This window comes from Hypanus sabinus, chromosome 8 (assembly GCF_030144855.1).
Source record: "Hypanus sabinus isolate sHypSab1 chromosome 8, sHypSab1.hap1, whole genome shotgun sequence".
In the NCBI taxonomy this organism is placed as follows: Eukaryota; Metazoa; Chordata; class Chondrichthyes; order Myliobatiformes; family Dasyatidae; genus Hypanus; species Hypanus sabinus.
Genome location: NC_082713.1, coordinates 170580855 through 170597572, shown reverse-complemented (window position 1 = coordinate 170597572; position 16718 = coordinate 170580855). Strand labels below are relative to the sequence as shown.

Sequence of the window (16718 nt, the reverse complement as noted above, 5' to 3'; positions counted from 1 at the left end):
GTACTTTGAATCTTTGTTACCACAGTAGTTTGCAGAATGGATGGGCTACAGCAGTAGAAGACCATGGACAAACACTCAGGCTACATCCACACTAGACTGGATAATTTTGAAAACGTCAGTTTCGCATAAAAATGATAGGTGGCCACACTAGGCGTTTTAAAAAATATCTCTGTCCACATTAAAATAGATATTTCGGCGAATCTCCTCCTACTGCGCATGTGCAGGACATATCTACTGAAAACAAGCGACATGTTTGGTGTCGAATCTCGCCATGAAAGACAGTGTGTGTTTGTTCAGTTACAGACTAGAGAAACTGAAATGACGGACAGCTGTTTGAGCTCACGCAGGAGGCCTTAAAAGTAAAAATAAATAAATATTGGAGTGTGTGGAGGCAACCTTAAGGGAGTTCATGGACAGTATGACCTGGCTGACGACGAACATTGAAAAACCAATGAACTCTGTTGCATTAATAAAGCCCCTTGTTAAATGTATAAAACATGTCTGCATCAGTGTTATCTTGTATTTCCATACAACATTACATTAGGCTGTTACACATCTACTGTCAGAGATGTAACTTGCATAAATAGGTAAACCACCTTCATACAAACAAGGACAGAAAACAGGGTAAAGTGAGTATACTTATTTATTCAGTAAGTTATGGGTCAAAGTATTTGGTGAGTACATTTCTAACTCTTCTGGCTTCAGTCTCGTTCCATCTGTTCTGAAGTTGTTAGGTTGCGTTCAAGAAAACAATGAAATGCGCGCTGCCGTCACCATCTGTTCCGGCACGTCATGACAGTGTTTTTAGATTTCTCCAGTTACCCCATCCACACTGCTCCAACCATTCTGGCATTTTCAAAATTGCACACCCTGGAGAGCGTTTCTGAAAATCTCCAGTTTCAGGGGATGAAAACACTGTTTAAGTGTGGACGGAGGGTAAAAATGAAGAGAAAAAGCTTCGGTTACAGAATTAACTGGTGTAGTGTGGACATAGTATCAGTGGCCACTGTATTAGATACAAGAGGTACATATTAAAATGGCCAATGAGCGTAGATAATACTTATTATTTCTGTTTTTCACATAACGTCAGTATTGTCCAGTGTTATGACACATAGCTTCTTTATTACGGTGAAACTCACACCAAGATCAATAAATCGGAAGAACAGCTCACATCTAAATTTGACCAGCCTAAGAACAACAGTAGAAGAGGTGGGCTGCGCAGGCATGCGTGGCACTGTAAGCCAATCAGAGGACATAGTTTAACATGCTATCAACCCTAACCTTACAGAATTCATTCCTGAATTACACATGTCATATTTGCATGCTTTGCCCTAGTTGTGTTAGACACACAGGTCTGAGCAGAGTTTCTGAAAGGAAGAGATTATCTATAGGTTCTGTACATTGTCTAACCAGAGTGTGGTTTGTTTTCATTGACATGAATTATTTCAGCTTTTGCAGGAAAGAGGAAGGTCAGTAAGGTCATGCAGTGCTTGACAAGGTAGGGGTGAGAGACAGGGATGCTCAGACCTAAAGGCCAGTATGTGAGATGGCCTCCAATAAATCCAACTCTACAGTTCCAGAGACTCAGGTTTGACGCAGACCTTGGGACCTGTCTGTGTGGAGACAGGTTCTCCCTGTGACCACATCGATCTCCCCCGTGCCTCCCACATCCCAAGGGAAGGGTAAATCAGCTTCTGTAAGTTACCCCAGTGTAGGTTAGCGGGAAACAGGAATTAGAGGGATGTTAATGGACACGAGAGAGAAAAATTATTGAGGTGTCAAGGGAATGAGAGCAGTGGGAATGGTCTGTTGACGAGCAACATACACACAATGCTGGAGGAACTCAGCAGGTAACGCAGCAGCTATGGAAATGAATAAACAGTCTGCGTTTCAGGCTGAGATTCTTCATCAGGAAGGGCAAAGAAGCCAGACTAAGAAGGTGGATGGAAGTGTAGGTGTACAAGCTGGTAGTTGATAGGGTGAGACCAGGTGAGAGGGGATGTGGTGGGTGGAAGGTGATAGATGCAGAGGTAAAGGGCTGAGGAAATCTGACAGGAGAGGATCGTGGACTCTGAGAAAGAGGAGCACCAGAGGTGACAGGTAGGTGAGGAGAAGAGTTTGGAGGAGATCCAGAATGGGGAACGGAAAATGAGAGAATGGGGAGGGCGAAAATTTATCAGAATTTTGAGAAATCAATGTTTACGCTGTCAAGGGGTTTCAGGGTAAGCCCATGAGGGAGGAAGGAGGCAAATGAGATGGGGAAGGGGAGGTGAACTGGACTCTGTGGGGTGATGATTAAGTTACTAGAAGATGTACAAAATGCTGGAGGAACTCAGCAAGCAAGGTGGCATCTATGGAAAAGAGTAGAATCGATGTTTTGGGCAGACTCGTAACATCGACTGTTTACTCTTTTCCATAGATGCTGCCTGGCCTGCTGAGTTCCTCCAGCATTTGATATGTGTAGCATCTGCACATTGCCTCTTGTTTGTGATTAAGTTACTGGACTTCAGTCGAGTTGTAGAACATGAATCCGAGGAAAGGAGTTCAAATCACACCTCATGCAGCTGAGGGATTTTAGGTGTCTGGTGCTACCAATAGGGGTTTGATTTCTGCTCACATCTGCAGGGAGTTTGTATGTTCAACCTGCGACCATGCGGTTTCCTCCAGGCGCTCTGGTTTCCTCCCACATTCCAAAGACATCCAGGTGAGGTCTAGTAGTTGTGGGTGTGTTATGTTGGTGCTGGAAACATGCTGACAATTGTGGGCTGCCCCCAGTACAATGCTCGGACCATGTCGGTCGTTGACACAAACAACAAATTCACCATATGCTTTGATGTACATGTGACAGCTAAAGCTAATCTCTGAATTTTAAATTTAAAGGAAAAATCCACAGGACTGTCTCTCTGAAGTCCTTTAGGAAGGAAATCTACAAACCTTACCCACGGGAGTGTAGTTGCCCCCATGTGATTGATTCTGAACTCTCTCAGTCTCTGGGTAACTGAGGATGGGCAATAAACACGAGTGTTGCCAGCAATAACTTTGCCCTGGACGGCCCCAGGCCCTGCTGTGAAATGAGGGGTTGGGCTTTGGGCTAACAACACCATCCCGTAAATACCTGGAGCTACAGAAACACCAACAGAAGCTCCAAAGTCCTCACCCCAGTAGGGGAGAGGAAGATGGGCCGCACATGAGGGCAGCTTGACAGACTGGCCCAGGACAGCGGCCTCTGGCGGTCTAAGCCCCAGTAGGGGTGAGGGGGTTAAAATGCCAGTAACACCCACATCCTACAAACATATTAGTAAGAGAGGCTCGTATGTACAGTACACCAACACAGGCAGAAAGGCCTGTTTGTATAATGTGACGTCAAGGCAATATAATTTCATGGACCGAAATATTTTAGAGCATTTACAGCCGTCAATAACCATTTGTACAGATTGAGGGATTACCATTTCTACAAATGGAATCCCAAAAGTCCAATAATTTTTATGAAGTTGCTAAATATGATGTTTATAACTCAATAAAACAGTTTCTCCTTGAACCTTGATACTTAGTCAAGCTGTCGCAGTGCGCAAGCAGCTTCCGCGATCTCACTGTGACACTTCTCGAGAGTTGCCATTCTCGTGGTGGTAGCTGCTGGGTTCCTCCTCCAGCTCCTCCTGTGCTCTCGCCCGCTTCCTCCTCCAATCCTCCCTCCGGGAGCCGTTGACTTGGCTGGTCGCACCGTAGGAGGTCTTCTTCTTTGCACCAATGAAGGTGCTGTCATTGAGTTCCGTCTCCTCTGCCAGCTCGTCCTGATCAATAATCCCACACTTGTCCTCCTGGCTCCCCTCAGGGTCTGCCCAGTCCTGCTTCTCCCCCGAGGCAAAGAACCCGTAGAAAATCACGCCGCTGAAATGGACCACTGAGGCAATCAGAAACACGTTCTGCCACTCTTGACGAGTCTGGGGACACACAATGAACAAAGAAAGCCGAGTTTCAGCAATAAAGACCTTGGGGACGGGAGGGAGAAAGAGAGGGTGACACAGAGACACTGTGTCACAGTGCCAGAAACCCAGGTACAGTCACAACTTCCAGTGCTGAATGTGTGCAGTTTGCATCTGGTTTCTGTGACTGAGCAGATTTTCTGCTATAGTTATACAGCTGAGAAGCAGGCCCTTCGGCCCATCAAGTTCATGCCAGACTTCACATTCAGACATATTTATCAGGCGTACATCAAAATCGACTGTGGAATCTGTCATTTGCGTTAACAACCAACACACCCAGAGTTGTGCAAGTACCGCCAGCCATTCCAGTGCAGCACAGCATACTCACCGTGTTCAACAGAACCACACGAAACACAACAACAGCAAGACAAGCTGCTAAAGAGAAGATGCTGAGAGGAGGTTTACAGTGGGGGCATCAATAAGGTCACTGTCTTTCTCCTGGGGCATAGATTAAAAATGAGGTACTTGAGGTGGATAGGAAGTGCACGAGAACAGTTGAGAAAGGAATCAGGAGGCATGAGGTTGCTCAAGGTGAAGGAGAAACCCACGGGCTCCCATATGGTGTAAGGGTCAGAGATGTCTCGGAGAGGCTGCAGGGGACGGTGAGCAGCCAGCTGTCATGGTGCATGTAGGTACTAACGATATAGGAAGAAAGCGGGATGAGGTCCTACAAGCTGAATTTAGGGAGCTAGGAGATAAAGAATAGGACCTCAAAGGTAATAATCTCAGGATTATTACTGGTGCCACGTGCTAACCAGAGTTGGAATAGCAGGATCGCTAGAATGAATATGTGGCTTGAGCGGTGGTGCAGGAGGGAGGGTTTCAGATACTTGGGGCATTGGAACTGCTTCTGTGGGAGGTAGGACCAGTACCATCCAGGTAGTCTACATCTGGACAGGGCCAGGATCAATGTCCTCAGGAGATTGTTTACTAGTGCTGTTGGGGAGGTCTTAAACTAATGTGGCAGGGGGATGGGAACCCACACAGAAAAGAAGAGGGAAGTGATGCAGAGACCAAAGCTAGAGTTAGAGAAGAAAAAAGTAAAAGTAGAGTGCATAAAAGTAAAAAGCAAAAATCGCATAGTTCACTAGATTCTAAAAGGACAATGAGTATAAGGGCACTTGATCTAAATGCCCGTAGTATTAGAAACAAGGTTAGTGAACTTGTGGCACAGATCAGTACCAAGGCATATGATTTAGTGGCCATTACAGAAACCTGGTTGCAAGGTGGAGATGACTGGGAATTAAATATCCAAGGGTATCAGGTAATACAGAAAGATAGACAGGAACAGAGGAGGTGGGGTGGCGCTTTTGATTAGGGATGAGATCAGGGTGATTGTGAGAGACGATATAAGATCTACGGAGCAGAATGTAGAGATTAAGAATAGTAAAGGGAAAAAAATCACTGGTGGGAGTTGTCTATAGGCCACCTAATAAAAATATTTCAGTGGCAGAGGCGATTAACCAAGAAATAACTGAGGCTTGTAAGAATGGAACGACAGTTGTCATGGGGGATTTTAACTTCCACATAGATTGGGTGAATCAGGTTAGTCAAGGAAGTCTTGAGGAGCATGCATCCGTGATGGCTTTCCTGAACAGCATGTTAGAGAACCTACAAGGGAAAATGTTATCTTACATCTAGCCCTGTGCAATGAGACAAGTTTAACGATCTTGTAGTCAGGGATCCTCTTGGGAAGGGTGATCATAGTGTGATTGAATTTCATATTCAGATGGAGGATGAAATAGTTAGATCTAAAACTAGTGTACGTATTATGCTTGAACAAGGGAGACTACAACGGGATGAGGGAGGAGCTGTCTAATGTGGATTGGGAGACAGTTGAGGAACAGTGGAATACTTTCAAAGAGATTTTTCACAGTGCTCAACAAAAGTTGAGGCTTCTTCACTAAATATATTTAAGATACAGTTAGATAGGTTTTTACATGATAGGGGAATTAAGGGTTATGGGGAAAAGGCAGGTAGATGGAGCTGAGTAAATGGACAGATCAGCCATGATCTTATTGAATGGCAGGGCAGGCTCGATGGTATCTTGTGTTCCTGTGAGATGGTGGAAATTGTAAATGGACTCCTTGCATCCGTATTTACTCAGGAGACAGACACAGAGTCTACAGAAGTGAGGCAAAGCAGCGTCAACTTCATGGACCCTGTACAGATTACACAGGAGGAGGTGTTTGTTGTCCTGAGGCAAATCGGGGTGGATAAGTCCCTAAGGCCTGTCAATGTGTTCCCTCAAACCCTGTGGGAGGCAAGTGCAAAAATTATAGGGGCCCTAGCAGTTATATTTTAAAAATCCTTAGCAATGGGTGAGGTGCTGGAGGATTGGAGGATAGCTACTGTTGTTCTGTTGTTTAAGAAAGGCTCTAAGAATAAGTCAGGAAATTATAGGCCAGTGAACCTGATATTAGGAGTGGGAAAGTTATTGAAAGGTATTCTAAGATATATAAGTAATTGGATAGACAGGCACTGATTAGGGATCGTCAACACGGCTTCATACATGGTAGGTCGTATCTAACCAGTCTTATAAAGTTTTTTAAGGAAGTTACCAGGAAAGTGGATGAAGGCTAGGCAATGGATGTTGTCTACATGGACTTTAGCAGGGCATTTGTCAAGGTCCTGCATGACAGCTCGGTGAAGGTGGTTCAGTTGCTCTGCGTTCAAAATGAGGTAGGAAATTGGATTAGACATTGGCTTTTTTGGGAGAAGCTAGGGAGTGGGTGTGTATGGTTACCTCACTGACTGGAGGCCTGTGAGTAGTGGAATGTTGCACAGATCAGCGCTGGGTCTGTTGTTTATCATCTATACCAATGACCTGGATGATAATGTGGTTAACTGGATCAACAAATTTGATTCAGGGTGTAGTGGACAGTGAAGAAAACCATCAAAGCTTGAAATGGGATTTGTATCAGCAGGAAAAATAGGCTCAAAATGGCAGATGGAAGTTAACGCAAAGCAAGTAGAATGCTACAGCATGCAGGAATGCATGGGCCCTTCGGCCCATTTAGTCTGTGCCATACTATTTTTCTGCCTAATCCTATTGACCTGCACCTAGTGAATGTCCTCCAAACGCCTCGCATCCGTTTTTCTATCCAAATTTCTCTTAAATGTTGAAATCGAACCTGCATCCACTACTTCCCCTGGCAGCTCGTTCCACATTCTCACCACCCTCTGAGTGAAGAAGTTCCCCTCATGTTCCCCTTAAACGTTTCACCTTTCACCCTTAACCCATGACCTCTAGTCTCACCCAACCTCAGTGGAGAAAGCCTGCTTGCATTTACCCTGTCCATACACTCATAATTTTGTATGCCACTGTCAAGTCTTTCCCTCATTCCCTATGCTCCAGGGAATAAAGTCTTCATATATGCAAACCTTCCCTAAAACTTGTGTCTTCAAGCCCTGGCAATGTCTTTGCAAATTTTCTCTGCACTCTTTCAATCTTATTGACATTTTTTCCATAGATAGGTGACCAGAAATGCATACAATGCTCCAAATTAGGCCTCACCAACATCTTACACGTCTTCAGCATGACAACCCAACTCCTGTACTCTAATTTATGAAGGCCCTTCTATCAGATTTAATCTGCAATATGTTTTGAATCTCCTCTCTAGATCTGCAAACTTCTTTGTTCTTAGGCAGAGATGTAATTTTTCCTTTGCTCCTGTCATGTTACAGAACTCCCTCACCCCACAGCAGTCCCTCATGAATCATTTTTCTATCTTCTTTACGGGCTTGAGTTTGATTTGGTACGGGGTTTGATGTTCTTGCTGCTGGTCGACTCGATCTGTTAGTTTTGTGTGAGAGAAGGGATTTGGGGTTTGATGTTCTTGCTGCTGGTCGACTCGATCTGTTAGTTTGGTGTGAGAGAAGGGATTTGGGGTTTGGGGTTTGATGTTCTTGCTGCTGGTCGACTCGATCTGTTAGTTTTGTGTGAGAGAAGGGATTTGGGGTTTGGGGTTTGATGTTCTTGCTGCTGGTCGACTCGATCTGTTAGTTTTGTGTGAGAGAAGGGATTTGGGGTTTGATGTTCTTGCTGCTGGTCGACTCGATCTGTTAGTTTTGTGTGAGAGAAGGGATTTGGGGTTTGGGGTTTGATGTTCTTGCTGCTGGTCGACTCGATCTGTTAGTTTTGTGTGAGAGAAGGGATTTGGGGTTTGGGGTTTGATGTTCTTGCTGCTGGTCGACTCGATCTGTTAGTGTTTTGTGTGAGAGAAGGGATTTGGGGTTTGATGTTCTTGCTGCTGGTCGACTCGATCTGTTAGTTTTGTGTGAGAGAAGGGATTTGGGGTTTGGGGTTTGATGTTCTTGCTGCTGGTCGACTCGATCTGTTAGTGTTTTGTGTGAGAGAAGGGGGCATTTGTGAGATGCGTTTTTGATGTTTTTCTTTGAATGTCTTCCATGGTTTTTCATTGTTTAGTGGCATTTTCGAGAAGACGAATCTCAGAGTTGTATACTGCACACATATTTTGATTAAAAAATTAACTTTTGGACCTTTGAACGATAAGACAATAAGACATAGGAATAGAATTAGGCCATTTGGCCCATCAAGCCTTCTTCTCCATGGCTGATCTATCAACCCCTCCCCCTCCCAACCCGATTGTCCTCCCTTCTCTCCATAACCTTTAACACCCTTACTAATCAAGAACCTATCAGCCTCTGCTTTAACTATACTCATTGACTTGACTTGCACATCCATCTGTGGCAATGGAGTTCACAGATTCACCACCCTCTGGCTAAAGAAATTCCCCCTCATCACTGTTCTAAGGAGATATCTTATTCTGAGGCTGTGCCCGCCAGTCCTCTCTCCTGAACATGTTGGCGTCCAATGCCCGCTGAGTGAAGAAGGTAGTTGGTGATGAGTTTGATAGTACCTTATGTATCGTCATTGCGCCAACAATCAGTGGGCAGATCATTCCTGACAGAGTTCCCACGCCGTTTGATATTCCCATTAGAATGCTGGCATAGCGAGGAGCGATGTCCAGGTGGTTCACGTTGAATCCTGAAGTCAACAACAAAAGCAGATTATCCCGATGAGGAGGCCTGGAACTTGCAAACCTTCCACTGTAACCTAAAGACGATGCTCGAGGTTTAGCCAACTGCCTTTGGCAGAGAACATAGACCATCAAATATTATGTTTTATAAGGATCTATAAGGCATTGGTCAGACCGCAGTCAGAGTACTCTGAGCAGTTTTGGGCCCCTTATCTAAGAAAGGATGTGCTGGCATTGGAGAGGGTCCAGAGGAGGTTCACAACAATTAGCCCCGTAATGAATGAGTTAACTATGAGGAACATTTAATGGCTCTGTGCCTGTACTCACATGAGTTCAGAACAATGAGGGGGAGATCTCATTGAAACCTATCGAATATTGTAAGGCCTAGATAGAGTGGATGTGGAGAGGATGTTTCTTGTGGTGGGGGTGTCTTGGAGCAAAGGACAGCCTCAGCACAGAAGGATATTCCTTTAGAACAGAGATGAGTTGGAATTTCTTTAGCTGCAGAGTGGTGAATCTGTAGAATTCAGTGCCAGAGACAATCTGTAGAATTCAGTGCCATAGACAAGTCATTGGGTATATTTAAGGCAGAGGTTGAAAGTTTCTTGATTAGTCAGGGCATCAAAGGGTATGGGAAGAAGGTAAGAAAATGGGGTTGAGAAGGGTATTTAATCAGCTGTGATGAAATGGCCAGATTCTGTTCCTATGTATGTCTTATGGTCTACTCTAGCACAGTACAGGCTCCAACCTGCATAGTGCTGCCAGACTTTTAACTTACTCCAAAACAAATTAGCCCTTCCGTCGTACATAACCCTCTACTCTCTATTACCTATGTGCCTATCTAAGAGTGTCCCTAATGTTTCTGCCTGTACCACCACCCCATTCAGTGCGTTGCAGGTACCTGCCACTCTGTGTAAAATCTTGGCTTTTAAACTTTCTTTAAACTTTCCCTCTCTCACCATAAAGTTATGCCTCTGATATTTCCACCCTTGGAAAAAAACTGTCTTTTCATAAGACATGGGAGCAGAACCAGGCCACTCAGCCCATCGAATCTGCTCCACCATTCCATCATGGCTGATCCATTTCCCTCTCAACCTCATTCTCCCGCCATCTCCCCATAACCCTGACTAATCTCGAAGGGCCGAATGGTCTACTTCTGCACCTGTTGTCTATAATCAAGACCATCTCAACCTCCACTTCAAATATACCCAATGACCTGGCCTCCACAGGCGTCTGGGGCAGTGAATTCCACAGATTCACCTCCCTCTGGCTGAAGAAATTCCTCCTCTTCTCTGTTCTAAAGGGACACCCTTCTATTCTGAGGTCATGTCTTCTGGTCTTTGACTCCCTCACTATAGGAAACATTCTCTCCACATCCACTCGGCCTGGGTTTTTCAAAGTTCGATAGGTTTCAATGAGATCTCCCCCCTCAGACTTCTGAAATCCAGCGACTACAGTCCCAGAGCCATCAAATACATTAGGCCTTTCAGTCCTGGGATCACTCTCGTGAACCTCCTCTCGACCCTCTACAATGCAACGGATCCCTTCTTAGATAAGGGACACAAAACTGCTTGCGATACTCCAAGTGCAATCTGACCAACACCTTATAAAGCATTCGCATTACAATCCTGGGGAAATAAATTGCAAATTAGTTTTGAGAGTTTGAATGGGCTCTGTTCCAACCTTCTTAAAGCAAAGAATTCTTCCTCCACATGAGAACTGGATAACACACCTGAGCTGAGTTACTGATGGGGACTAGGAGGAGGTTTGCGAAGGGAGACCTGCACCAAGTTAAGAACAGTAACTCACTGCATTGATTCATCCTACAACCGTCAGGTTCTTGAAGCAAACTGCAAGACCTTACACCTATCACAGCAGCGGAACACTACAAACCACCTCCTGCACTACTGTGGACTTGTCTCAGATACAGCACAGGAACAGGCCTAATCTCATGCTGAACTAGTTAAGCTAATAGAAATTAATTAAACTAATCTCTTCTACCTGCAGATGGTCCATATCCCTCCATTCTTTACTTAAATCATTTGCCTGTCCATGAGCCTCTTGAGCACCACTGTCATATCTGCTACCACCACATCCTGTGCAGAAAATTCAGCCCTGCACGTCTCCTTCACTGCAAATTCATGTCCTCTGATATTAGACATTTTAATCGTGGGAACATGTTACTGTCTGTCCACTCCATGCCTCTAATAATTTTATAAATCTCTGTCAGGTCTCCCTTCAGTCTCTGCTGCTACAAAGAAAACTAGAGTGGAAAAGGGGTGACACGGTATCGTAGTGGTTAGTGCAGCTCCGGTCACCTGGGGTCTTCTCACGACCACATGGGTTTCCTCCGGCTGCCCCCGTTTCCTCCCACAGTCCGAACTCATAGGGGTTAGGAGGTTAATTGGTCACGTGGGCAACTAAGAAGCGCTGACTCATTGGGCCGGAAGGGCCTGGTACTGTGTGGATCTAAATAAATAAATATAAAGATAGATATCTAATCCTAATGGCCTCAGACCAAAACGTCGACTCTTTATTCCTCTCCATAGATGCTGCCTGGTCTGCTGAGTTCCTCCAGCAATTTGTGAGTGTTACTCGGGATTTCCAGCATCTGCAGAATCTCTTGTGTTTTAGATAGATAGAAAAATAATTAAATAAATACTTAAATCAATCAACCAATGAATAAATCTATACAATGAAGTAAAGTAAACAAGCCGTTTGTAAAATTTCTAAACCCCTTTGTTTTCATTTGTTCTAAGGTCTTGCCTTTTGCAGAATGTATTGTTTCACTGTACCATGTGTGATCTGTTCCGTGCGTGGTCTGTTCCGTGCGTGGTCTGTTCAGTGTGTGGTCTGTACCGTGCGTGGTTTGTACCGTGTGTGATCTGTACCGTGCGTGGTCTGTTCCGTGCGTGGTCTGTTCAGTGTGTGGTCTGTTCAGTGTGTGGTCTGTACCGTGCGTGATCTGTACCGTGCATGGTCTGTACCGTGCGTGATCTGTTCCGTGTGTGGTCTGTTCAGTGTGTGGTCTGTTCAGTGTGTGGTCTGTTCAGTGTGTGGTCTGTACCGTGCGTGGTCTGTACCGTGCATGGTCTGTACCGTGCGTGATCTGTTCCGTGTGTGGTCTGTTCAGTGTGTGGTCTGTTCAGTGTGTGGTCTGTACCGTGCGTGGTCTGTACCGTGATTGGTCTGTACCGTGTGTGATCTGTTCCGTGCGTGGTCTGTACCGTGTGTGGTCTGTTCAGTGTGTGGTCTGTACCGTGTGTGGTCTGTACCGTGTGTGATCTGTACCGTGATTGGTCTGTACCGTGTGTGATCTGTTCCGTGTGTGATCTGTACCGTGATTGGTCTGTACCGTGTGTGATCTGTTCCGTGTGTGATCTGTACCGTGATTGGTCTGTACCGTGTGTGGTCTGTTCAGTGTGTGGTCTGTACCGTGTGTGATCTGTACCGTGTGTGGTCTGTACCGTGCGTGGTTTGTACCGTGCGTGATCTGTTCCGCGTGTGGTCTGTTCAGTGTGTGGTCTGTTCAGTGTGTGGTCTGTACCGTGTGTGGTCTGTACCGTGATTGGTCTGTACCGTGCGTGGTCTGTACCGTGTGTGGTCTGTTCAGTGTGTGGTCTGTTCAGTGTGTGGTCTGTACCGTGTGTGGTCTGTACCGTGATTGGTCTGTACCGTGCGTGGTCTGTACCGTGTGTGGTCTGTTCAGTGTGTGGTCTGTTCAGTGTGTGGTCTGTACCGTGTGTGGTCTGTACCGTGATTGGTCTGTACCGTGCGTGGTCTGTACCGTGTGTGGTCTGTTCAGTGTGTGGTCTGTTCAGTGTGTGGTCTGTACCGTGTGTGGTCTGTACCATGTGTGGTCTGTACCGTGCGTGGTTTGTACCGTGCGTGATCTGTTCCGCGTGTGGTCTGTTCAGTGTGTGGTCTGTACCGTGCGTGGTTTGTACCGTGCGTGATCTGTTCCGCGTGTGGTCTGTACCGTGTGTGGTCTGTACAGTGTGTGGTCTGTTCAGTGTGTGGTCTGTACCGTGCGTGGTCTGTACCGTGCGTGGTTTGTACCGTGCGTGGTTTGTACCGTGCGTGATCTGTTCCGCGTGTGGTCTGTACCGCGTGTGGTCTGTACCGTGCGTGGTCTGTACCGTGCGTGGTTTGTACCGTGCGTGATCTGTTCCGCGTGTGGTCTGTACCGTGTGTGGTCTGTTCAGTTTGTGGTCTGTACCGTGCGTGGTCTGTACCGTGTGTGGTCTGTTCAGTGTGTGGTCTGTACCGTGTGTGGTCTGTACCGTGCGTGGTTTGTACCGTGCGTGGTTTGTACCGTGCGTGATCTGTTCCGCGTGTGGTCTGTACCGTGTGTGGTCTGTACCGTGTGTGGTCTGTACCGTGCGTGGTTTGTACCGTGCGTGATCTGTTCCGCGTGTGGTCTGTACCGTGTGTGGTCTGTTCAGTTTGTGGTCTGTACCGTGCGTGGTCTGTACCGTGCGTGGTCTGTACCGTGTGTGGTCTGTACCGTGCGTGGTTTGTACCGTGCGTGATCTGTTCCGCGTGTGGTCTGTACCGTGTGTGGTCTGTTCAGTGTGTGGTCTGTACCGTGCGTGGTCTGTACCGTGCGTGGTCTGTACCGTGTGTGGTCTGTTCAGTGTGTGGTCTGTACCGTGCGTGGTCTGTACCGTGTGTGGTCTGTTCAGTGTGTGGTCTGTACCGTGCGTGGTCTGTACCGTGTGTGGTCTGTTCAGTGTGTGGTCTGTACCGTGTGTGGTCTGTACCGTGTGTGGTCTGTTCAGTGTGTGGTCTGTACCGTGCGTGGTCTGTACCGTGCGTGGTTTGTACCGTGCGTGGTTTGTACCGTGCGTGATCTGTTCCGCGTGTGGTCTGTACCGTGTGTGATCTGTACCGTGTGTGGTCTGTACCGTGCGTGGTTTGTACCGTGCGTGATCTGTTCCGCGTGTGGTCTGTACCGTGTGTGGTCTGTTCAGTGTGTGGTCTGTACCGTGCGTGGTCTGTACCGTGCGTGGTCTGTACCGTGTGTGGTCTGTTCAGTGTGTGGTCTGTACCGTGCGTGGTTTGTACCGTGTGTGGTCTGTACCGTGCGTGGTCTGTACCGTGCGTGGTCTGTACCGTGTGTGGTCTGTTCAGTGTGTGGTCTGTACCGTGCGTGGTCTGTTCAGTGTGTGGTCTGTACCGTGTGTGGTCTGTACCGTGCATGGTTTGTACCGTGCGTGATCTGTTCCGCGTGTGATCTGTTCAGTGTGTGGTCTGTTCAGTGTGTGGTCTGTACCGTGCGTGGTCTGTACCGTGCGTGGTCTGTACCGTGTGTGGTCTGTACCAGGCGTGGTCTGTACCGTGTGTGGTCTGTACCGTGTGTGGTCTGTACCGTGCGTGGTCTGTTCAGTGTGTGGTCTGTTCAGTGTGTGGTCTGTACCGTGCGTGGTCTGTTCAGTGTGTGGTCTGTACCGTGCGTGGTTTGTACCGTGTGTGGTCTGTACCGTGCGTGGTCTGTACCGTGCGTGGTCTGTACCGTGTGTGGTCTGTTCAGTGTGTGGTCTGTACCGTGCGTGGTCTGTACCGTGCGTGGTCTGTACCGTGTGTGGTCTGTACCGTGCGTGGTCTGTACCATGCGTGGTCTGTACCGTGTGTGGTCTGTACCGTGCGTGATCTGTACCGTGCGTGGTCTGTTCAGTGTGTGGTCTGTACCGTGCGTGGTTTGTACCGTGCGTGATCTGTTCCGTGTGTGGTCTGTACCGTGCGTGGTCTGTACCGTGTGTGGTCTGTTCAGTGTGTGGTCTGTACCGTGCGTGATCTGTACCGTGTGTAGTAAATCTCCTCTGTACTGACGTGCCTGTGATGCTGCTATAAGTTTCCTCCAGTACCTGTCCCTCACTATAGCTGTGCATGTGACAATAAACTCACCGGGCAATCACAAGGAAATCTGCAGATGCTGGAAGTTCAGACTCACTGGACTTGGTTTAGGGTAGACCATTGGAACCTAAAGCAACTAACCTGAAATTGCAAATCCACTGAATCCAACAGCGAGCACCAGGAACGAAATTGCAACCTCTCTGGTGTGGGAGTAACCGACGACCAGCAGCAAGGCGGCCTCCATGCCAAAACCTGGAGCGGAGAAAACACCACGTTAGCATCCAAATCCGAATCCGCTGTGTGCATTCTACCGCTGACACAGAAAACAGAGCACAGTACAGGCCCTTCAGCCCACAATGTTGTGCTGACCACCCACCCTACTCCAAGATTCTAACCCTCCCCTCCCACACAGCCACCCAGTTTTCTATCGTCCATCTAGGAGTCTCTTGAATGTCCCTAATATATCTGCCTTGACCATCATCCCTGGCAGTGCACCCACCACTCTGTTTAAAAAAAACCCTGCCTCTAACCTCCCCCCATATTTCCCTCTAATCACCTTGTATTAGCCATTTCCACCCCGAGAAAAAGTCTCTGTCTGCCCACTGTATCTGTGCCTCTCATCATCTTGTACACCAGTATCGAGTCATGTCTCATCCTCCTTCACTCCAAAGAGAAAAGCCCCAGCTCACTCAACCTCTCCTCGGGTCCAGGCAGCATCCTGGTAAATCTCCTGTGCACCCTCTCTAAAGCTTCCACATCCTTCCTATAATGAGGTGACCAGAACTGAACACAATTTTCCAAGTGTGGTCTAACCAGTGTTTCACAGAGCTGCAACGTTACCTTGCGGCTCCTGAACTCAGTCCCCTGACTGATGAAGGCTAACACCCCATACGCCTTCTTAACACCCTGCCAACGTCATCCAGCGGAGACTGAGGTAAGATCTTCCTGTGCCTGCTTGTATTTTCATATCATCGCCCAGATACACTCAGTGGCCACTTTATTAGGTACACGTGTACACTGTTCATTATTGCAAATTTCTACTCAGCCAATCAACTTAATGAATAAAAAGTATGCAGATATACGAGAGGTCCTGTTGTTGCTCAGATCAAATATGAGCATGGGAAGGAATGTGGCCAAGGAATGATTGTTGGTGCCAAAAGGCATGGTTTTAGTATCTCAGAAACTGGCAATCCCTTGGGATTTTTGCTCAAAAGAGTCTGTAGGGTTTACAGAGAGTGGTGTGAGAAACTAAAAACATCCAGTAAGCGGCAATCTGTGGGTGAAAACACACTGTTAATGAGCGAGGTCAGAGAAGAATGGCCAGACTGGTTCAAGCTCAAATAACCACGCGTTACAACAGTGGCATGCGGAGGAGCATCACTGAACGCACAACATGTCGAAACTGGAAGTGGACGGGCTACAGCAGCAGAAGACCATGAACACACACTCACTAACAGAGGAGGTACCTAATAAAGTGGCCACTGAGTATGTTTTGATGTACATGTGACAAATAAAGCCCATCTATACTTTCAACAGGGATGAGAACAGGACAAAGGTATGCAGTGATGTAAAGGTCAGCTCTCTCAGCTTCACACTGCCAGTGGTTGCCATGGAGAAGTGGACATGGCCATTGTCTTGTCAGAAGGCTCGAGAAGTTCCCTGTCTCGCCACTTGTTACCAGCACTGCAGGACAGTGTCCCGGCAGGCATACCATCAGGGAGGGGGTTACACAAAAGCTTCACAGCTGCCCCAACATCTGCAGGAGCTTGGCTGGCGGAAGGGAAGGGTCAGATAGGTGACTCTATAGGTGTCAGTGGTAGGAATGCAGAAAACAGTGCCTCTTGAGGAGAGGATTAAACCCAGGGCGAGTTCAAAA

The 16718-nt window shown here is 47.1% G+C and overlaps 1 protein-coding gene across 1 annotated transcript in view; it reads right to left on the bottom strand.

Annotated features, from left to right (window-relative positions):
- Window positions 1-644: 644 nt before the first annotated feature.
- Window positions 645-16718, bottom strand: part of slc17a8 (solute carrier family 17 member 8) — a 107618-nt gene continuing 91544 nt past the window's right edge. Inside the window, exons 12-14 of the mRNA XM_059978546.1 lie at window positions 14984-15094; window positions 8867-8994; window positions 645-3941 (exon numbers count right to left, since the gene is read on the bottom strand). Of these exons, the coding sequence (XP_059834529.1) occupies window positions 3588-3941; window positions 8867-8994; window positions 14984-15094 (593 nt within the window). The 3' untranslated portion in view covers window positions 645-3587. The remainder of the gene's footprint in view (window positions 3942-8866; window positions 8995-14983; window positions 15095-16718) is intronic.